The sequence below is a fragment of the Callithrix jacchus genome, chromosome 8 (genome assembly GCF_049354715.1).
Source record: "Callithrix jacchus isolate 240 chromosome 8, calJac240_pri, whole genome shotgun sequence".
Taxonomy (NCBI): Eukaryota; Metazoa; Chordata; class Mammalia; order Primates; family Cebidae; genus Callithrix; species Callithrix jacchus.
Window position 1 is genome coordinate 41,432,167 of NC_133509.1, and position 25,090 is coordinate 41,457,256.

The following is a 25,090-nucleotide window of genomic DNA, read 5'->3' on the forward strand; positions in this document are numbered from 1 at the left end:
CCCTTCGTGTTCAAAACGAAGCATAGCGGTTCACTATCTCAATGAATGATCTCATTACTAATAAATTTCCCTTAATTCTTGACCCAACATTTTCTTTCACTGCCTCAAATGTGGGTACTCACTGCTCCAAATAAGTGCTCTGGGTCAACAGTACCAGCATTGCCTAGGAATGCTTTGGAAATGCAAGTTAACAGACCCCAGCCTAGACATACTAAATCTGTATCTTCGGTAGTAAGGCCCAGAAATTTGTAATTAAACAAACTCTGCACGTGCATGCTCAGGTGTGAGAAGCACTCTCCTAGTGTCCTCCAAGTCCTGCTGCCCTTACTTCTCTGAGGTCATCTCTTGCCAGTGACTATTTTTATTTATAAGCAATAAACCTTTCTATTGGTACCAAGGATTTTTGCCTTAAAATTTAAGTATATATACACATTTATATAAAATATTAATACAGTTATACTAGCCTTATTTTGATCACTATACATCTGATAAAATGTAATTGGAATGACTATTTTATTCAGATTTACTTCAGCTAACTTATTTTGTGCTATTTGTCCCATTTTTTAAAAATTTTTGTTTTCTTTGAATTAAACAACATATTTTCTTTATAAATTGAAAGTTACATGCTCTTTCATTTTTTATTCCTTTTGTCTATTGTTTTAGTAGCTACTAAACAATACTTGAAATGTAAACATATAAATATAGCTTAAGGTCTAAAGTTAATCAACATATTTACCCACCTCTAAAACATCAGAATATGTGGGATCTTATCACTACATTAGTATACGCTGTTGTTAACCAGAATTGCGTGTGTGTGAGTGGGTGTACATAAATAGCATTATGTCTTATAGTCTGTGTTTGTTTAAATTTTCTACAACTTTGCTGGTTTTCATTCCATATTCCTTGTTCCATCTCACATCTTCCTTCTGAAGTCATCGCTCTTTTTACTAAAGAATATCATTTAGAAATGTATTATTATACTTATCGAGAGTTTGTTGGTAGTGAGCACCCTTAGTTGTTGTTAGTCTGAAAGTTTATTATTTTGCCCCAACTTTTCAAAGGTGATTTTGTTGGATATATAATTCCAAGCTGACATATATTTTCTCTCCACTTTTTGAAGGGATTTCACTGCTGTCTTCACTCTTGGAAAGTTAGGTCTTTGCTTGATTAACATTCCTTTGTAAATAGTCTGCTTTTTCTCATTGTCTACCTATCGGATCCTCTCTTTTTATTTGGCATTTGTTGTTTTAACATCAGACCTCCAATAGTTTATTTTTCTTATTCTGGAATTTTCTGTGATTGCTGAATGTGAAGATGTATGCTTACAAATAAAATATTAATTTGGGAAAAATATTAAACAGTGGCCATAAAGCAACTCTGAGTCCCTCTGATTACCACGGAGGCAAAAATGCTAAGTCCATAGCCAATATCCAGGACTCCTCAAATCTAAAAATGCATTGTTGTTTGGAAAACAATGGGGCAAACCTAGTAAGGGTAATAACTTCCAGTGGACAAAGTTAAGATTTTCTAAGTACACAGTATTTTAAATCTAGGTACTGCCTAAGAAGTATTTACAGATTCAGAATAAGGTTTAGAAACCTCAAAAGAACAAACTTCTAGAAAATTCAAATCAGCCCAGCGAAGGAGGACAGCTGGTTAGACGGAAACTAAACTCCTAGGTTTGTTATCAATATTTACAGAGCTCATACAGCTGAATTTATCTTTCAACAAAAACATATCCAGTAACTCTTGTTTCTCTTTTGTAGTTAGACTACTATGGGCAAAAACCTGAAGCTGAGACTTTTCACATTTTTTTCTCAACTATACATATTTCTCAATTCTTCATGTTGTCCCAGAAAAAAAAAATTCACCATCCCCCAAATTCTCTAGATTGGGAATAAATATCTCAGCTTGTGTAGCAGACTTTGTGGCAGACCTAGTGAATGAAAACTACAGACAAAGGTTAAAAAAGGAATGGATTAGGACATTTCACTTTAGACATATCCAAAGTTCAATCCCTCTAATATTACAATTAATGATTTACTATAAGCTATGAAAATAGGTATCTATTTGATATCTGTTCAACTAGCCATTTTATTAAACTATTCTGTTTATACAAGATGGGCCTTGATTCTTCATTATTCTTTCAGTTTTCAGAATCCAGAAGCATATAATTTCCCTTTGGATTAGAAACAAAAGAGAGGGTTATCTTTTTTTTTTTTTTCTTTGAGACAGAGTTTCGCTCTTGTTACCCAGACTGGAGTGCAATGGCTCGATCTCGGCTCACCGCAACCTCTGCCTCCTGGGTTCAGACAATTCTCCTGCCTCAGCCTCCTGAGTAGCTGGGATTACAGGCATGCACCACCATGCCCAGCTAATTTTTTGTATTTTTAGTAGAGACGGGGTTTCACCATGTTGACCAGGATGGTCTTGATCTCTTGACCTCGTGATCCACCTGCCTCGGCCTCCCAAAGTGCTGGGATTACAGGGAGAGGGTTATCTTGTCTCAACTAGCAAGCCCAACCCCTTATTCACAAATGCACACTGAATTGATACCACATTCCTAAATATATTTTGGCAAATAACTCGTCAGGAGCCTAGTTCGTAGTCTTTCTTCCATCAGTGGGGCTTTTTCCTACAGGTGAGTCTTATTTCATGGGAGCAAGCTTTGCTCCCATGAAACGGCACTGAAATCACTGGATATGTCCCTTCCCCAATCTCTCTCCTACCATTCTACTCACAATTGAGTCCTCTCCTCTGTTAGTTTCATTGATTTTTTTTTAATTTTTTGAGATGGAATCTCCCAGGTTGGAGTGCAGTGGCGCCATCTCAGCTCACTGCAGCCTCTGCCTGGGTTCAAGTAATTCTTCCTGACTCAGCCTCCTGAGTAGCTGGAATTACAGTCACTGCCACCACGTCCAGCTAATTTTTTCTATTTTTAGTAGAGTCAGGATTTTGCCATGTTGGCGAGGCTGGTCTCAAACTCTGACCTCAAGTGATCCGTCCACCTTAGCTTCCCAAAGTACTGGGATTACAGGCATGAGCCATCATGCCCAGCCTGTTAGTTTATAATAGCATCAAACAAGGACAAGGGTACAGCACGAAGATTGTAACTATTCAATTGTTTTGTAAAGCTATAAACACTTGGATGGGTTTGCTTAAGAGATCAAAGTGAGTTACCACATGAGAAAAGACAAGCACCTAGACTTTTCTATTGCTGCTTCTAGAATACTAGGCATTTTTCACTAACCTTCACCCAGGAAGAGTGCCACAAGCTCTGATACACATGTTGAGATGCTTATCTTGGTCCCATTCCAGCAACGAAAGTATTGCGTGAGACTTCATAATACTGATTACATTCCCTGGCATCACTGCACAAGTTATTCACACTTTCATGATCTAAATGTTCCTATATGTGAGAGGCGCATGTTGATCACAAAGGTTTCCTTCAGCCCTAAACTTGTATCCCATTGTAGTTTTTCAAAAGGGGAGGGAATGGAGAAGGGGACAAAGTTTACACACCACACCTACCCGTTTTCAGCAGCACTAACAACGTAGGGCTGTTTAGAGAAGTCTCTTGCTCTTGCCAAACACGTTACTGAAGCTGAATGACCAAATAGGAGTTCTTTTGCTGAAATCTAGAAATAACGAGAGTGAGCTTTTAAATAATTGTAAACTGTTTGAAGAATAAAATCACCACAGTATAGTACACAGTTCTGATTAGGAAATTCTGTTATGTTTTTGCTGTATACAAGTTTCAAGAAAACTGATATATGGAATATCAAAATCCACAGACCAACAAACTTCTAGGTAGAGGAACTGTGTTGTACACAGGTTTTGTTTGTTTTGGTTTGGTGTCCATCACGAAGCCTCCATGACTGCAAGACCTGTCTTACGACAGCTAGGTTGTGAATACAAATAAGTCTGTGTTGATGCTCCCTATGAACAAAATGTCCCCTCAAGAAGAGTAGCACATTAATGTGCAGAGTTAGAATTCAAAATAACTTTACAAAATAATACAAGAGAGAATATTATCCTTTCTGAACCCTCCATAACACCGTATGTGGTGGTAGGAATGTAAATTGGTACAGCTATTTTTAAAAACGGTGTAGAGGTTCCTCAAAAAAAAAAAAAGGAAACTTACACATGGCTCAGGATTCCCACTTCTAGGTATATATCCAAAAGAATGAAATCAGTATCTCAGAGAGGTATCTGTACCCACAGGTTCATTGTAGCATTATTCACAACAGGCAAAATATGGAAACAATCTAAGTGTCCGCCAGTGGATAAAGAGATAAATAAAATGTATGTGACACATACATTTTATTTATCCATCGTTATCTGTGGAGGACTGGTTCCAGGACACCACCTCGTGACACCCCACCACATAGGTACCTAAATCACACGATGCTCAAGTCTGTTATATAAAATTGCATAGTATTTGCATGTAGCCTATGGCATCTTTCATATACTTTAAATCATCTCTAGATTACTTACAATACCTAATACAATATAAATGCTGTGTAAATTGCTTTTATACTGTATTGTTTAGAGAATAATGACAAGTCTGTAAATGTTCAGTACAGATGCAACCCTATTTTCTTCTTTTTCCAAGTTTTTGATCCACAGTTGGTTGAATCCATGGATGCAGAAGCCATGGACATGAAGGGCTGACTGTATACACAATGGAATAGCATTCAGCTAAAAAATGAAAAGGAAAGAAATTCTGCCATTTGTGACAACATGGATGGACTTAGAGAATATTATGCTAAAGAAAATGATCAAAGACAAACACTATATGAACTTACTTATATGTAGAATCTAAAAAGGTCAAACTCATAGAAACAGAGAATTCATGGTTGCCAGGGGCTGGGGGTGAGGGAAGAATGAAGTAATGTTGCTCAAAGGGTACAAACTTTTAATTATATATAAGATGCATAAGTTTGGGGATCTAATGTGTGCATTGTGATTATAGTTAACACTATATTAACTATAGTTATATATAGTTAATACTATATACTTCAAATCTGTTGAGAGAGTAGGTCTTAAGAGTTCTTGCCACATAGATACAAAAATGATTATGTGAGGTGATAGATGTGTTCATTAACATGATTGTTGTATTAGTCCATTCTAACACTGTTATAAACAACTACCTGAGACTAGGTAATTCATGAAGAAAAGAGGTTTAATTGACTCACAGTTCCACAGGCTTAATAGGAAGCATGACTGGGAGGCCTCAGGAAACTTACAATCAGGGTGGAAAGTGAAAGAGAAGCAAGCACATCTTACCACGACAGAGCAGGAGAGAGAAAGAGTGAAGGGGGAAGTGCCACACACTTTTAAACTGTAGGATCTTGTGAGAACTCACTATCACAAAAACAGCATGTGGAAAATTGTCCCCAGGATCCAATCACCTCCCAGCAAGTCCCTTCCCCAACATGTGTGGATTACAATTAGACATGAGATTTGGGTGGGGACACAGAGCCAAACCATATCATTTGTGGTAATCACTTCACAATGTATTCATGTATCAAATCATCACTCTGTACACCTTAAACCTATATAATTTTTACTAGTTAATTACAGCTCAATAAAGTTAATATAAAAAATTCCATTAGTCATAGACTGAATATCAGACCAGTTACCACAGAGGAATTTTTAGGCATCAATTTTCACTTCTAAATTTTCTATATTACCAAAATTTCTAAAAGTAAAACGTCTTTCTTATTTATATAAAAAAGAAGAAAACATCCAGAAAATAAGAAAACAAGCCACAGACTGAGAGAAATATTTTCAAAAGTCATACCTGCTAAAGGATTATAATATAAAATACACAAAGAACCCTTTAAATTCAATAATAAGAAAGTTAAAAACCTAATTAAAATATAGTCAAAAGATCTGAGCAGACACCTCAGCAAAGAAAACATGCAGATGGGAGGTACACATATAAAAAGATGCTCCATATAACCTGTAATGAGAGAAGTGCAAATTAAAAAAACAGTGAGAAACCACAGCGCACCTATTAGAATGGCCCAAATCCAGAACATTGGCAACATCAAATGCTGGCAGGGATGTGGCAACAGAAATTCTCATTCATTGCTGGTGAGAATGCAAAACAGGGACGGCCACTTTGCAAGAGAATTGTTTAGTGATTTCATATAAAACTAAATATATTCTTACCACACAACATGGCAATGACGCTCACTGATATTTACACAAATGCATTGAAAAGTTGTATCTACACAAAAGTCTGTATAGAATTACTAGGTAATTCATGAAGAAAAGAGGTTTAATTGACTCCCAGTTCCACAGGCTTAATAGGAAGCATGACTAGGAGGCCTCAGGAAACTTACAATCAGGGTGGAAAGTGAAAGAGAAGCAAGCAGATTTCTCCATAATTGCCAAAATGTGACAGCAACCAAAATACCCTTCAAGTGGTTAACAGATAAATTATGGTACATCTATACAATGAAATATTATACAGTGCTAAAAAGAAGTGAGCTACCAAGCCATGAAAAATTATGGAAAACCCTCTGATATATATTACTAAATGAAAGAAGCCAATCTGAAATGGTTTTATGATTCCAACTACATGACCTTCTGGAAAAGGCAAAACTTAGCAGACAATAAAAACATTAGTGGTTGTCAAGGATGTGGGGAGCAGGAGATAAATATATGTTGCACAGAAATTTTTGGGGCAGTGAAACTATTCTGTATGATACTATAAAAATGGATCCACCAGTCTGGCTAACAGCATGAACCTCATCTCTACTAAAAATACAAAAATTAGCCAGGGGTGGTAGTGTGTGCCTGTAATCCCAGATACTTGGGAGGCTGAGGCAGTATACTTGCTTGAACCTGGGAGGCAGAGTTGCAGTGAGCCGAGATTGCACCACTACATTGCAGCCTGGGCGACAGAGTGAGAGTCTATCTCAAGAAAAAAAAAAAAAGATACATTATACATTTGTCAAAACCTGTAGAATGTACAATACCAAGAGTAAAGCAACTCTTGATGATGTGTAGGTTAATCGGTTGTAATACATATATATATTATAATATATACTACAGCAGTATATATATATATATATATATTATATAATATTACATATTATTATATATATATATTATATAATATTACATATTATTATATATATACTGCTGTAGTGTGGCATGTTAATAGTGAGGGACAGATGTGTGTAAATGTGTGTTGGGTGCAGGGTGGGGCTGATCAGATAGGTATAGAAACTCCCTGTACCTTCCACTCCATTTTGCTGTGAACCTAAAACTGCTTTCAAAAATAATCTATTGAAATACTTTTAAAAAGTATCCTATTTGTCTTCCTGCCTCAGAAATACTAAAATTAACCTTTTTACAATAAAAACAAAATTTTAACTAAATGATTATTTAAAATACCAATGCTGGCCAAGCATGATGGCTCATGTCTATAATCCCAGCACTTTGGCAGGCAGAGACAGGAGGATCACTTGAGCCCAAAAATTCAAGGCCTGTCTCGGTAACAGTGAGACCTCATCCCTACAATAAAAAAAAAATTAGCTGGGTATGGTGGCGCACACCTGTGATCCCAGCTACTCAGGAGGCTAAGATGGGAGAATCACTTGAGCTCAGACCGTCAAGGCTGCAGTAAGTTTAGCTCATACCACTGCACTTCAGCCTGGGTGAGAGAGTGAGATCTCACCTCAAGAAAAAACAAACACCCATTGTTTTTCTCCTACATGCACATTTTTAAAATATAACACTAAGGTCTAATTCCCCTACTGCCTCCTGTGTGAAAGAAGTAAATTCCTCATTATTTTGTAAAACAAGATGATAAAAATTAAATTACAAAACAAAAAACATGTAAGATCTCCTGAAATGAAGAAGGAGTTGTCAATAATAAACCAAACATTGGCTGGGCACAGTCGGTGACTCATGCCTGTGATCCCAGCACTTTGGGAGGCTGAGGCGGGCAGATCACTTGAGGTCAGACATTTGAGACCAGCCTGGTCAACATGGTGAAATTCTATCTCTACTAAAAATACAAAAGTTAGCTGGGCGTGGTGGCAGGCACCTATAATCCCAGCTACTTGGGAGGCTGAGGCATGAGAATCGCTTGAACCCAGGAGGTAGAGTTTGCAATGAGCCGAGATTGCATTCCTGCATTTCAGCCTGGGTGACAGAATGAGACCTTGTCTCAAAAAAAAAAAAAAAAAAAGACCAAAAATTTAATTTGAATAGCTAGCAAATGTCATGTGGGTAATAAAAATCTATTTTCCAAATGAATTAATATCTATTATATTTTTTCTGAACTATATGAACATATGTAGATGAAAATGCAGCCATATTAATGAGGACATATTTTTTCTACCCCTACCCAAATTATTCCTTTATATACACATTTTTTATTAAACTACTAAGCATTAACCTATTAATCTACTCATCTGACCATCTTAAGCATAGCAATAGGATTTGTTGAGAACTGAAAACTGCTCTTGATTTTTTTCAGTCTGAAGTTTTTCCTACTAATAGTTGATCAGTTGCAGTGTGTGGGCAAGATTGATGGGAAAATAAGAGATGCTGTTTACTCATTGTGGCCCTGTGGTTAGCCATAGAAAATGTTCAGGAAAATCTTTACATGGAATATCTCACATTTATACTAATCAGTAGCTTATTTGTGTAATTAACTTTTCACAATGTTCTCACAGTGAATTTCAAAAACACAAAGCTGATCCCATCCCCAACTTAAATCTCAATAGCTTTAGCGAATTCTATGTAAATTCCTTTACTTGTCATCTAAACTTCATGTCTAGGTCTTTGTCTTCCCCGCTGGCCTTACCTCTCTTAGGTCATTTTTCATACCTAGGTAAGGCAACAGACAGCTCCTCCTTTTTCCTCCAAGCACAAGCTGTCTCCTTAATGTAGAATAACTTTGCTTCTTCCACTCGCACCAATCAGATTCCCATTTCCAGCCTATATCTCTATCCCTGAATTTCTTTATATCAGCACTCTTGGCATTTGGAATGGAAAATTATTTATTGTGAGGAGCTGTCATGTGCACTATATGACGTTTATAGTATTTCTGGCTCCAGCCAGTACATGCCACCAGTATCTCTTGTCCTTCAGTTGTAACCACCAAAATGTCTGCAGATAGTAACAGATGTCTCTTGGGAGGAAAATTGCCCGCTGTAAAAACCACTACTCTGAGTCTAAGCAGAAGACTTGCTCCTAAGAGACGCATGGCATAACCTGTCCACTGACTATGCAGTGCAGACCATTCTTCACCTAGAGTACCTTGTATCATAACTGCCCTACAGTAGCCTGCTTTTTCTGTACTGCACTGTAAGCTCCTGGGCAGCCAGCACCAGGTCTTATCATTCACATTTGAACTTATGAATGAGTACCCACCATGCCACCCAAATTATATCATGCACTCAACAAATGTATGCTAAACAAATGCTGAATAAATATTAGCAATGTCTTTATAAATATAAAGATGATAGAATTCCAGATTTATTAAGCTTATAGTGACCTACTTAATATTAGACAACTATTCCAGCCACAAAATAATACACTTAAACATTAAAAATAAGCAAGACATTTTAGTCACTTAGAAGTCTGAGTTTAAATTTTAATAGAAAATTAATGTCTCAATATTCAAACGGGGCCACAATTTTCAAAGCACCACTGTTGCAATAATACCCATCCTTCCTTCAAGAACGTTCATTAACATTAAGCTGAGCTGGTCTGCTATGCAGTTCTTGGCAGTCCTATAGTAGAAGCGTTCAGTGATGGGAGATGTTAATTAATTACACTATAAAATAGAATTACAATTAATTGTTAATTTAGGTCTTAAAGTGACAAACTTTAAAGGCTAAAAATAGTCTTTGATCTTTAAAAGGCTTCTTAATGAGGGCAGTATACTTTAACTACATCATTAGTTTAAATGTTCAAATTGGGTCTAGAGACTGCTAGAGTTAAGCAAATATCTATTCCAATATGTTAAATGTTTATGACTTGAGACAGGGACAATTAATTGCCAATCAATGGGCCAAATCCTAGGTGAGGTCAGGTTCTGAAATAGGAGGACGACAATAGTAAATTGGATTTAGAGCGTTTTGATGTGATCTGTAAAAATTACAGGCAGGCAGAGACTAAAAGAATCACAAGAAGGCCAAACTAGCAGAAACACCCAGATAATTAAGATATTACTCATTTAGTTAATCGTGGCTTTCAAGGGTGTCCTTTGTTTAGATTAATGAGCCATAATTTTTAGAATTATACTTGTGTGCCTGTAGTTCAGTTACTTAAGCATATAATTCAGAATATAAAATAGTAAAACTCAGCATAGTTTTACTATTAAAACTATTAAAGGGGAATAATACTTAGTGGGTACCTAAGATTAGCAATATTCATAATATAATTTTCAAATATGATCCTTGATCAATCATATAATACTGTATTTCTCAAAATTCAGAAGTAAAATCAATTTATTACTTTAATAAGCATCTTTTTAACAATCATGCAAACCTTCCACTGTCACTGCAGACAGAAAATGCAAGTTGTGCTTATTTTGTGAATGGTGTCTGTTTCAATATCAATAGCTTTCACTAACCTTTAGTTCATGTGAGAGATTCCAGAGACAGAGCTGACCCTCTTGACTCCCAGTCACAATTGTTCTCTGGTCATCGGTGATCATGATGGCAGTGATGCTGTGGGGAGGGGCCTTCTGTCCCCAGAGTGCCACTGCCTGCAGGGAAGTCCTCATTTTGGGTGAATCCTGGACACACAAAGAAGGGAAGAAGCATACATGGTCACATTTTTTTAATTTGAAAAAACTGATAATATTATAAAGCAGATTTATGATTATCCAAACTTCAATGATGTGTTCCGAGGGCTATGGAAAAGGGTGCTCTCCCATCAATTAGAAGAGAAGGTAGTCATCAGACCCTGAAATTACCATGCACACTGCTAATTCATAAAAAAAAATGACTTATCTTCCAGTTCCTTATTACTGAGAAAGAAAGGAATAGTCTATGCACTTCACACCCAGCTCTTCCTGTGGCTACATCCAACTTTATGCAAAGCCCTGCTAGGCTTCTTAAGAAGCATAGAGCTGTCTACAGGGCATAATTTGAAGTCAGCTTTGCAAACTCTCTCTCTCCAACTAGGTAATACCTGAAATTGGGGAATTTGATATTAAAAAATAAATCTTTTCCATGAAAACAATGTTTCCTAGTGTTCAAAGATTCATGTATGACTATCATAATTTCTGCCATATTCATTTTTTTGTTAGTATACTTTAAGTTCTGGGGTACATGAGCAGAACATGCAGGTTTGTTACATAGGTATACATGTGGCATGGTGGTGTGCTGAATCCATCACCCCGTCATCTATATATTCTATTTTTACTAATAATTTTTATTTTACCTATTTTTGTATTTGGTATCTTCCTAAACAATAATCTCTATGAAATTGCCACATTCATATGTTAGTTGCAAGGATTAAAATGAATACATAAGTATCAAAAAATGTTGTCTGTGACCACCTAAAATATCACTCAGTGATGTTTGCATTATATTTTGTGAAACACTGATTAAATATTCTCCCCAAATGGGTATTCCTTCCTGAAACACAAACAATTTTGGGAGGCAATTTAGCATTATATATTTAACCCATTAAAAATGTCAAAAAGAGAGGAAGAAGGTGCCAAGGATAATTCCCACATTTGCTTTGAAAAAGTCAAGAAAATGAAAACTTTCTGTCCTGCAGGATTTCTGGTACTAAAGCACCGAAAGGATAAATACCATTACACATTTTTAAAGCTTATGATGCATGTTATTTCTAGTGTTCGGTTATATATATTTACACACACACACATACACCTAAACATGGGTGTGCCCTGACACTATAAACACAAACTTTCCTTGCAGTTCCATTGTCTGGAACTCAGGGTCTAGCTCCCTGTTATCTTCTTAGGTTAGTATGTGAGTCTATCTAGTCTAGAATACATTTGTATTATCTAACTGCCTTATCCAAGCACCGTGAAACCAAGGCTTCTATAGAAAATGTTCTGAGCATTGCAATTCTGAATACCAGGATTATACATATTATTCATACTGCCAAGCTAACCAGAGAGTTCTGATTTAAATAATACTATAACTGGAACGTGGACCTTCTGCTTCAAACACAGAGAAAAATGCATTATATGTATTTTTTAAGTTTTTGCTTCATGGCCAAGCTTACAAATAAGTCTAGAAAATCCCAAGCATTAAAAAAGTAAGAGAAACTGGAAAAACGGCACAATAATTATTGGAACTAAATTAGTAGGTGGCTTTTTTGGCTAGGAGTTTGCATGTTAGTCCCTATGTAAGGGTAGAAAGCAAAGCTCTCAGAAGCAGCCCTGCTTGATGAAAGGGGAAACAGGAAAACTATCCCAGGAAGGTAAGAAAGCTTATTTCCAAATCTCCCAAGAAAAATCTCTCAAGCCTTAATTACAAATGGGTTGAGAGTAAAAAAATTAAAAAAAATTAAAAAAATTTTAAAGTATTATACACAATTCCAGAATGGATTTCTTCACATGGGGATTCTGGAATTATGTATAATACTTTTAAAAATTAATTATATATAAAAAGTTGTTCGCAGGTCAATGATACTATTGGGAGGCTTGTCAGAAACACTACAGATCTATTTGAATATCTACATTTTATAAAAGACCATGACAAATGTTAATGGTCACGCCTGTAATCACAGCACTTTGGGGAGCCAAGGTGGGTGGAGCACTTGAGGCCAGGAGTTTGGGACCAGCCTGACCAACATGGTGAAACCTCCACTCTACTAAAAATACAAAAATTAGCCAGGCGTGGTGGCGCTCACCAGTAATCCCACCTTGGGAGGCTGGGTGGGAAAATCGCTTGAACCCAGGTGGTAGAGGTTGTAGTTAGCTGAGATAGTGCCACTGCATTTCAGCCTGGGCTACGAAGTGAGAGAGGAAAAAAAAAAAAAGCCGGGTGCAGTGGCTCAAGCCTGTAATCCCAGCACTTTGGGAGGCCGAGGCGGGTGGATCATGAGGTCAAGAGATCGAGACCATCCTGGCCAACATGGTGAAACCCCGTCTCTACTAAAAATACAAAACATTAGCTGGGCATGGTGGCGTGTGCCTGTAATCCCAGCTACTCAGGAGGCTGAGGCAGAATTGCCTGAACCCAGGAGGTGGAGGTTGCGGTGAGCCAAGATCGCGCCATTGCACTCCAGCCTGGGTAACAAGAGCGAAACTCCGTCTCAAAAAATAAATAAATAAATAAATAAATAAATAAATAAATAATAATAATAAATACATTTTTCAGGAAATTTCCCAGAATACAGCAAGAAGACATTAAAAAACTGAAAATGTTGAGTAAAAGGAATTCAGAGACATTAAGATTAATCAGATACGTTAAGAGATATAGATGCTAAGTGAAAGATCCAATATGTTTCTATTATAAGCTCCAAAAATGACAGAACCCTTTCCCTTCTTTGCTAATTCAGTCCTAAAGCCACCAGGTATTAATAGAACAAAGCAGAAATGGAGTGTTGGAGTTTAAATAATATGAGGAGGGCATCAGGATAACAGGACTGTGGAGTCAGAGCCTAGGGAGGGTGAGTAAGACGTCCAAATGTGGGGGCAGCCCCCAAGCAGGGTGAAGAGGAATAATGCATATGTGGTTGTGTGGCACTGGGTATTGGAGCACGAACAAGTGAGAAAGGAGCTCACACAATGAGGTTCCTCAACAAAGAGTGTCAGGAGCCTAAGAGGGGTGAGGATAGTGAAGGTTGTGGCCCCGCTGTGAGGAGCCAGAGCCTGGGCAGGGTGAGGAAAACATACATTTATTTACAAGGATGGTCTGGCACAAAATGTTGAAGCCAAAGGAGGATAGGAAGACATGCACACTGGGGGATGTTCAGTATCCTGAGAACACTGGTAGGGTGAGAAGTGTTCCTGCCCGGAAGTGTAATCAGACATAGTAAAGGAATACAAAGGGAAGCAGGATATTCACACATTGGGCAGTGGACAGGTCCACAAGGAGTGTCAAAGCCATTAAATGATCAGGAGGGCATTCATACAGAGGACAGTGCAGCACATTTACAGGAAATTGGTTACATAACAGACTGATCAAATAATTAGTATATTGCTTATTTATAATAGGAACCAGATTTCTTGCTGTTTACTGTTAGAAAAAAGAGTTAGAAATAGAGAAAGGAAAGAACTTGAATGATACCTGTGGTACTGGAGTTGAATTAGAGGAATCAGGTTTTATTGGGAAACTAACTGGTTGATTCCAGTTCTGGAACAGGGAAACACAATATGATACTGGACTATATTGCCATTAAAACAAGGAAGTGCTCGAAGAGTGAGGACATATCAGAGGGACACAGAAGTCTGCTTGCAGGAGCTCCCACTGACCAAACCATGAAAAATTTGAGCATCAAAATAAATAATGCTAGCAACAGATGAATAAATTGATTAAACTTACTAAAGACAAAGATTCAGAGTTACAATGTCCTACTACATCTTACTTACTAAAGATTCCTAAAGTATTAACTCAGAAAGGTTTAAAATAAAGAGATGGATAAGAACATACCAGGCAAATAGTAATAAAAGAATAATAAACTGATGTAATATTGGACAAAATGGGCTTTAAAGCCAAACCACTGTTGGAGGGGTGGTCACTATATAATGATTAAATAAGTCATTTACCCAAAAAGAATAACAGTCTCTAGGTAATCAACAGCAGAGCCTCAAAATCCATAAAACAAAATAATGCATAATTACTAAGAGAAGTTGGTGAATTAACTATGACAGAGGAAGATTTTACTTCTCTCAATCAGTAATAAATAGATCAAGCAGACAAAAAAGATTAAGGATTTTAAATACTTGAACCACATAATTTGTATTAATAATATCATGAAAATATATAGATTCCTGCACCTAGAAATTAAATAAAAATACATTTCAATGAAAGCATGCATATAACATTTATAAAGCTGTGATGCTGTTGGACCACAAAACAGATCTCAAAACATCTTAAAGGATTAATACCACTTAGGTGACATGATCTGACCACAATCAATAAAAATCTGAAATTGCCTCCTTCCTCACCCCTGCAATACATGCATAACACAAAAGTTTGAAATATTTCCTGTCTGAATGTTTGGAAACTAAAAAAAAACTAAAATATTCTACCAAGAAAATATAACATAAATTCGATGCAATTAAGAACCAAAAGAATAAAAATTTTGTATAATAAAACTTGCCAAATGTAGATTTTGTATAAAAGGAAATTATAGCCTCAAACACACACACACACACACACACACACACACACACACACACACGATGCTAATAAAGAAGACAGCAAATGAATAAGGAAATAACACCCAAATGAAACCCTTATATAAAAGAAGAGCAGGGTAAATACAAGGAATGTAAAAGGAAACAATGTGGACAAAACTACATATTATTATTAAAAGAACAACAAAGGAGAAATAATCTACAAATCAAACCCAGTCTTTTGAAAAGATAAATAACATGAGGAAATCTATGGCAAGTTTGATTAGGAAAGCACTAAAAACATCAAAAATAATGTACAGATAAAATGAGTATAGCTCAGTTATCTTAAATGAGAATATTATTAATGTTAAAATTTGGAAAGGTAAGTGAAATAATTTTTATAGAAATACAGCTCACTAGGCTTTTTGTTTTGTTTTGTTTTGTTTTGTTTTGTTTTGTTTTGTTTGTTGAGACGGAATCTTGCTCTTGTCGCCCAGGCTGGAGTGCAATGGCCCACTCTTGGCTCCTCCACTCCTGGGTTCAAGCGATTCTCCTGCCTCTGCCTCAGCCTCCGCAGTGCTGGAATTACAGGCACCCACCATCCCCCACCCCCGGCTAATTTTTATATTTTTAGTAGTGACAGCATTTCACCTTGTTGGCAAAGCTGGTCTTGAACTCCTGACCTCACATGATCTGCTCATCTCGAGCTCCCAAAGTGCTGGGATTATAGGCATGAGCCACTGTACCCAGCCAGAAAATATAGATTACTAAATTTGAATGAACATGAAATAGAAACACAAACACTTGTAACCATTAAAATGGAATAAAATATGTAAAATTATGCATACGCACATTTATTTCAGCAAAAACTTCATATTGGATGTAATCTTGGGGAATTAGCAGATACATTCTTACATATGAAAGCACACAGGACAAACCTACATAAATTCTGAGTAAAATAACAGCTCGTTTAACAGCTCACTTGTATTAAAACCAAAAGTTGAGAGAGGGAAGGAAAATGAAATGAAGAAAGGAGGAACACAATGATTTTCAGCTGAAGTAGGCACACACCAAAAAAAGTGAATCGGCAAAAAGAAAGGAGACCAAAAACCCCACAAAACCTGCCATTAAAGCCACACAATCTGGCAGTCCTCACCCTCAGTGTAAGAGCAAATTTACCTAAATATTACTCCTGAGAGCTCCGCAGTCCTTCAGCCCCGGACAACTACCGCCTCTCATGGCACCTGCCTGACTGAATAAAAGATGCTGAGATGTCCAATATACTCTATTATAAAAAGGGGGCAAAATAGACAGCACTAGTTTTAACTATCTCTAAGACAAGAGTTAAATAGTAAGTTTCATGGATAAGAAAAATTCACTTTGGGGGGAAAAGCTCACTCTCATGAATACCAGATAAATGGGGTACAAATGAAGATTGCAAAGCAGGTAGTGAGGACACACATAGGCGTGTTTTAACATTCTGCTCCTAAGAAAAACTGCTCCTCACTGCATGTTCTCAGTCATAAGTAGGTGTTAAACAGTGAGAACACGTGGACACAGGGAGGGGAACATCACACACCACGGCCTCTTGGGGGTGGGGGGGGCTAGGTGAGGGATAGTAGGGGGTAGGGGGATAGGAGAGGGATAGCCTTAGGAAAAATACCTATTGTTGATGATGGGGTGATGGATACAGCAAACCACTGTGGCACATGTATACCTGTAACAAACCTGTACTTTCTGCACACATACCCCAGAACTTAAAGTATAATTTTTAATTAATAAAAATTTTAATTTTAATTTCAAGACAATGAAAATCACCAAACAAAAATAATTTGACCTTCACTCTTGGCTTGGCTAACGTGTGCTCAGCCAAGAATTAACAAGGGAAAGCTCCTGGGTCACAGTGCTTCAAAGGAAACTGGGCATTTTTTGCTTTTATGGACAGTGTGCACTTTGGCTCTTGTCCAAGAACTTGTGTTATTTTTTAAAGTTTACCTAGGAAACTAGTCAAAGAAATTCATCTAGTTTGCTGAGTAGAACAGTAGGAGAAAGAAATTCTGAGGAACATTTGCCATGGAATTAATATATTTTTAATGATTAACATTACACTAAGGGATAAACAACTCTTAAGGTGCAGTATTTATATTCCTATTGCTCTGGAAAATTAGCTTCTCTTACTTGAATGTTTGCAACACTGTCTACCCAATAACCAGCCACACGTATTCTGGTTTCGAATCTCCCTGAAAATTACCCACTCTGCATTGATGTCTCCCTTAATGAAGTGACACTCTCCACCCAAAGATAGAGATCAGTCCTTATGTAGCATACTGCCTATCCCATAGTAGAAAATATTCTTTTCTGCTGCAAAGAATTGATTCAACGGATTTTGATGCTTCTTCCTTCTACATTCCTTCTGAAATATGAGAATCATTTCTTAATCACTGATAAAGTCCCTACAATACCTGAAGAACAGTGCTTTGAAGATAGTGACAAAATAAACATTGGTTGAATAAATGCCCCTTTTCCTCATTTTTAAGCTCTGTATACCAAAAGAGAGGGAGTGGATGAAGCGTGAAGACTTTAATCAGGCTAGACTTAAATTTGAGCCATGGTATCCCTCTGAGCCTCAGTTTCCTCATCTACAATATGGGAATAATAATGCTAGCTACCTTACATAGTTGTTGAGAGAATGAAATGAGATCGTGCACACAATGTGGAGCAGAGAGTAATATTCATAACTGACTAATATTATTTTTATTTTGGCTCCCATGCTTCTGGGTAATAGAAAGAGTTATCCATATGTCAAACTTTTTCACCATGACACTTCTGCTTTATTCTTATTCAAGTTAAACTCACTTCAACTTCACTTTCAGTAGATAGTAAATTTTCTAAGCAGAGACTTCTGTCTCATTTGTCTATTGCTGTAATCGCAGGGCCCAGAGTAGTTTCAGCAAAAGTAGACACTCAATAACTGTGTGATCAATTAATGAATGAATGAAAATATAAAATATAGTTCTAAAGACTTACGTGTGAAAAAACGTCCACCCATTCAAATATTTACAAATGTTTACATACCTGTTAAAATACAAGGAATTTGGAGTTTAGGGAGAAAAAAGTAAATCAAAGCATTTCACAGGTTAAAAACCTTTTTAGCCACAGGATTCCTAACACGACCAAATTAGAAAACAAAATGGACCAAGGCAAAAGCCACAAGAAATCAGATCACAACTAGAATTGATATTCAACAATCCAGCCTGCTATGTGTAGTGCAACATACCTGAAATTCAGAGAAGTATGTCCAGGGCTGTTTTTACCACTTATAACCTTTATTACCACATCGTAAATACAGTAATTAGTAAAATGAGGTTACTATCACCTGAGCTGCCTACAGCTCACTATTCTTAAGAGGAACAAATACAATGATCTAAATAAAAGCATATGGGTATAAATATAAATATTATGCTGTCATTATATTACCTTGCATATATTACTTATAAGCTCCCATAGGATTTAGAGCAAGTGACCCTGGATCATTAATGTAATCATCTCCCATCACTTATAAGAAAGCTGATGATGAGAAATGTGATCTAGATTTTTTTTTGAGAAGAAGTATAGCTCTGTCCCCCAGGCTGGAGTGCAGTGGCACAATCTCTGCTTACTGCAAACTCTTACAAACTCTGCCTCCTGGCTTCAAGCTATTCCCTTGGCTCAGCCTCTTGAATAGCTGAGACTACAGGCACCTGCCAGCAAGCCTGGCTAATTTTTGTATTTTTAGTGCAGATGTGGTTTTACTATGTTGGCTAGGCTGATCTCAAACTCCTGACTTCAAGTGATCTGCCAGCCTTGGCCTCCCAAAGTTCTGGGATTACAGGAGTAGGCCAGATCACTCTGGCCTGATCTAGACAATTCTTTAGATCACTTATAATTCTGAGATTCTGAGAAAGATCAAATGAATTGTACAGCGAGGAGAAAGAACTGATTAAAAGGTTACACATCAGAAGTCACTGTTTTCAGACGCTTTTTAATTTTTTGCAGCAAAATTTAAAATGTAACCACAGAAACTAAGTGCCCTGTTATTAATAGAATAGAAAGTAAATCCACATCTTCTGATATCCCTAATAATTCCCTAGGAATCTCTAAGCGAAAATAAACCTCAAGGGAAAAAACATTTTATTAAAAATTCTCTACATTAGAATCTCTGCAGTGTGGAGGAGAAAGTGATGTTCCTGACAGAGGCACACCTGTTATATTTTAAATAATTAAGTGTCTAGACAAGTTTTAAAGAAGTATTTGGAAAGGGATTACAAACCTCTACCATAGCCCTCAATTTATAATTATTATATACCAAATTTGAGTGCCCGAATGATATTTTGGATGTCTAAAACAAGCTGGTAGGATTTTGTAGGATAATTTTTAAATCTGGTCAACTTAAAGGCAATTCAAAATAAACAAATAAATGTTTCCACTGGAGAAAATAAGTGAACACTGAGAAAGAAACATCACTTCTTGGCTTTTGGCTAACAAAAAATAAAAAATAAAAATAAGCATCATAACCACAGACAGGGTTAAAGTCAGAGCCTACGTTTTAGTACTAAGTACATTTTGATATTGCATTTTGTAACATGTAAGCAATGTAATCAATATTTTATCATATAATCAATACTGCTATGGAAATGATTATACAAACAACCAAACATACAGACACAAAACTTCTCTTTAGTAACTCTCAAGCAATACCTACACAAATTCTTGACTGCAGCCTACTCAGATACCAGGCTGGATTCTCAGGTTGAAAGGATGAACGGACCTTCAGGAAGCTCACAGCCAGTAGGTAAATCAAACGATGTAAATGAATTACTTGATAGTTATGTTGTTGCATTTATATATATCCCACCATTTTCACATTATGTGTGTATATAATTTTGTCATTTCTTGGTGGCATAATGAAAAAAAAAATTTTAAGAAAGAATTTATTTTAATAAATTCTTTCTTAAAATTGTAATAATTATTAAAGTGTTATATTGTAATTATTAAAGTGTTATAAAGCTAATTTTATACAGTTTAATAATACATAAAGAGCAAAGCAATTAATATGTAACTAAAGCAAAAGCATAAAACTAAATTTAAACATGTTATTTTAGTAGTACATATTAAATATATATTGAAATTTAGGTATATATCAAATAAGGCCAAACAGGATTTGTGACATATTTTGGGATTTCCTAGCTTTTACAGTTACTAAAGTACAGCTGTTCATTTTTATAATTTCCACATTTTGTTTCTAAACAAAAGACATTTCAAATTGCCACTTGCAAATGATTTTTTGCCATTCAAAATACAGGAAGTTCGTGAATATTTTTACTTTCTAAAAAAGCCATATTCGATGTTCCAAATCATGATTTCCTATTTTAATATTGATTTTTAAAGTATTAGTGATAGCTTGATGTTCCACATAAAAATCTTTATCAGATGAATGTTCTCTTCAGATCAAAGGAATACCTTCTTGTAGTGAGTCTTCAGTAACGTTTCTGTCTTTATTCTGATTTACTCAGGATCTTAATAACAGAGTTCCCTGGGCTTCCTTTCTATAACCAACACTCTACTGTGATAGAAATTAACTAAATCAGGGCCTCCCAGCGGCATGCCATGGTACATAAGATGAGAGGAACTGAAACTTTCAACCTGGTGTATACAAAAATAATCATTTCCTTGTTTACGCTTTGATGTGCAGAGGTTGGGAAGCATTGAATTGAGTAAAACTTGCCTAGAAAAAGAAATAATTAAAAGCTGTAGAGGGATCAAACCATTATAGAGTTCTTAAAACCCTATCTACATCTAAGAAATAAACCTCCTGGTGAAGCAGTCCTACTGATAGCCACTGACTGTTGCACAGACCCACAGGATGACCTGCAAGCTCCCAAACTGTTCTGTTTTAAATAATAAATAGAAATAGCAATAGGCTACCTACTTTAACAACATTAACTTCCCAATTACCTCCTAAACTCAAATCACTGTTGTGGAGACACTTTGCAAAACTGTAAATTACAGTTGGAAAAGGTGGGCATGTCTTTTCACTGTTTGTTCCCTATCCCTGGCACACTGCCTTCTGCATAGATGACATTCAGTAAGCATTTCTTACATAATGTGTTTGACCTGGATACCAAAGCAAGAGTTTAGTAGAAATTGGAAGAGACATGAAGAATGTAAAACGCAACTCTTATTTTGGTGATGAGGAAGTGGAGGAGAGGTGTTGTGACCTTCCTAGGACTAGAGCATAGTCTTGCTCTGGGAGAAGTATATTCTGGGGAATGTTACCACCCCAATTCCTCTCTTTGTGCTCTACCGAAATACAAAGAAATACAAAATTTCCGATTCTGGGTTCGTCATTAGGTTGTATCTGTATTTGTATTATTTTAATTCAAAATATACTTTATTGTAAAGAAAAGAGGCAAGCAAATATTAAAGAATGAGTCAGAGAAATATTTGCCTTCTTTTCCCACATCTTAGTAACTTGCAAATATTCTTTGAGCCTCGGTTTTCTCATCTACAAAATGGAAAATAAAATTGCCTTGGAGAACTGATGGGAGTATAGGTATAAATAGCTTTTATCATTATTCCTTATTCATAATTGGCACTCAACATAAGGAATGGATTGATGGATGAGGCAACGAATTACTATAATTTTGTATTGTGAATAGAGATTGTGACTGTCACTTTCTAGCAATCCCTTTGAGGGCATGAGTTTTCCTTCTTTTACTTTTATAATATTGTCACTACAATTTCTTTTCTTGAAAATACTGTGGCTATATGCTGGAATATTTGGCCATGAAAATATACAATTTGTTATTGCTTCAAACTCTATAATGATCTTTAAACCAATGACTCCAAGTCAAATTAGAGTTGCAAGATTTAGCAAATCAAGATACAAGATGCCTAGTAAAATCTGAATTTCAGATGAACAACAAACAATTTTTGTACAGTATGTACTATGTAAATTTGGGACATGGTTACACTAAAAATTATTGTTTATTGTATGAGACATGCTTAAAGGAAATATTTATTAGTAATCTGAAATTCAAATATAATGGGACCTGTAGGCATAGTAGGGTCTCTGGTATCCCTAAGCTGAAGATAAAGAGAAGCCTTATAGATCACAATTAGCACTTCTTTCTTCTATAGTTGAGTAAATGAAGGCCCAGGGAAGTTGGTTACTTGGACAAAGAAATCAAAGAAATGAGTGGCTGACACAGAAGCTGAACCAGGTCTCCTCACAGCCCATCCAGAACTTTCTCCCTGCACATCATTGCAAAGATGCCCCTGACTTGCCCATTCAAAAATTCTTAGGGATCTGCAATGTGAAATTCCTTTGTTATTTTGGTTGTTCTTAATTTAAAAAGGTCAACAAAACAAGAACAAGAAACCTCTTATTCATACAGGCTCCAATGTGGCCTTCATTGCCTTTGAAAGCTGAACTGACCCTTCCTGACTCTTTGTTGATAAATACAATACCTGGCAAGAACGAGGAAGGACAACACGCCATTATGACTCCCATCCTCCAGTCCACCTTCATCTTCTTCCCTGTAACAATTTGTTTTCATCTTTTTGACTTGTCTGAGGGCAGCAGAATAATGAGTATGATGTAAATGTGGTTTTGTGGGTGGTGTCTACTGGGCACTGGAATTGTTTACCTTGTCATAAATAGCTGTCTTCAGGGACACGCCCAGACACTGAGTCTGCTTTACTAACCTCACAAACATAGACAAATCTCACACCCCTTGACTGAGGATAGCCCACTAGAAACAGAAAGGATTAAGTCCCTAGTTACAATGCATGAATTTTAATAATAACATCCTGACCCGAATAAACACTGAGAGGAAAGTAAATAGAGTACAGCAATGAAGACTATGAGCTTTGAGATAAAATAGGCCTTGGTTTGAATCCCAGATCTGTCACTTACAGTTATGTGACCTCTGTGAATTCTACCTCTTGTGGAGAAAAATCCCACCTGCTTTCTTCAAAACTCATAGGCACTGTGAGGGGCAAGAACGAATTAGTTGAGGATTTTTTTTTCCCCCTAAAAACATACCTTGGTCATCTTTAGCCCAGGAGGGAGTTTTGCTTTTAAATTTTGAGTTTGGGTGGAGATAAAAAGAGTTTTGGTGTGAAAATTGTGCACTCAATTTGTAATTGTGCACTTTAAAAGTGTGCAGTTTATTAAATGTATTATAAATTTACCTTAATAAACTTGAAAAAACAAATGGATAGATTGGAGAGCAGAGTAAGGTGGCTTGGCCAGTGTCACACAGCCAGCTAGTAACTGGAAATCGTTTGGGAAAGGGCAAAGTTAAACTTTGTGAAGGAGCAAGAAGCTCAAGAAAACTGAAGAAATCTGGGGAAAGTAACTGGGGTTCAGGTAGGCCAGCATGAGATTAACTTTAACCACAGCAGACTATGAAGCAAGCAGCCTCTGCAGCCCCTGGAACCTGACTTTCAGTCCATGGGAACATGCCAGTCTAAGCTGGCATGGGTCTCAGCAGAAGCCCCGTCCACCCAAAATCTATTTGAAAATGCTCCTGAAGCCAAATTTATTCTTTTATCAACAGATTGTAATTAGATAACTCTTTAGAACAGGTAAAAAAAAATCTACGAGGTCAAAGGGTGCCCAAGGGATATTTAAATAACAACATTCTCTCTGGTCAACCCACTGGAGCATGACTGTTTCAGAATTAACCCCTAACCAACATCAGCACTAAGCTCCTCCAAAAATCTTGTTACTGAGTAATTAACTGCTACTTAGTGAACTCTAGAAAATAATGTATTTTAGATAGAGACTATCTTAGCAGGTAAAGTCAAAGCTAAAACAGCCCAGAGGTCAAAGGAGGAATTGAACAGATGTGCCAATTAATCTCTGAACTCCAAACACTCATGACCTGGAGCATGTATAAAGCAAAAGAGCCAAGAAATCACATCTCTTTCACTACCTGGATGAGGTTTCCATCACAGCTCACAGCTCTTCCCGCCTTGTAAGTCAAAGATCTTCACAAAGTATTGCCTTCAAACTTCACCTCCTCGCTCAATAAGCTGTAGCTCAACAGGGCTGACACATTCAAAGAAAGGCCAAGTGTGCCCACTTAGTCATTGTCAAGGAGATGAGCATTAGATGTGGTAAGAGAAATATAAGAGAACAACTCAATTCTTTCTGAGTGGTAACTTCACTTTTATTTATATTCAATTAGTGAACAAACAAACTCAAGAAGCGACAATCTCTCTGTCTAAAACTCAAAGTTCAGGCCTTAAGAAGTGGATTATGTATTTACTTTATAATACATTTAACCCTCTATTTGCAGTGAAAATCATTTTTTTTACTTAAACATGGCTAACATGAACAAAAAATACCATTGTCCTAGACCATTCTTAATTAAATTTGACAAATATGCATTGAGAACTAAATATAGCAGGTGGTGAGTCAGGCTGCAGAGAACACAATAAAACAGAAAAACACCATCCCTGCCCTCAAAGTATTTGCCACGGAGTCATCTTTTGATTAATTTTAACCAAGTGTTCATGCTACTAGACAAAACAATTGTTCTGTGAGCATATAAATTCTGCAAACCTATTTCTGGTCTTGAGTCATGTTTTCTTTCCCATATTCAAAAACAATCTAGAAAACTGCCTCATCTCCAAAAATAATCTGGAAAACTGTTTGCCTAATATCTCTCTTCAAATTAACTCTCCTTAAGTATTAATTATACTTAGGTAAGAAGAAATTAAGTTACCGAAGGATCT

General features: G+C 36.5%; 1 protein-coding gene across 1 annotated transcript in view; it reads right to left on the minus strand.

Moving 5' to 3' along the window:
- Positions 1–25,090, minus strand: part of WDR72 (WD repeat domain 72) — a 210,639-nt gene that overhangs the window by 171,823 nt on the left and 13,726 nt on the right. The window contains exons 2-3 of the mRNA XM_009005469.5: positions 10,610–10,774; positions 3,532–3,638 (exon numbers count right to left, since the gene is read on the minus strand). Of these exons, the coding sequence (XP_009003717.4) occupies positions 3,532–3,638; positions 10,610–10,762 (260 nt within the window). The 5' untranslated portion in view covers positions 10,763–10,774. The remainder of the gene's footprint in view (positions 1–3,531; positions 3,639–10,609; positions 10,775–25,090) is intronic.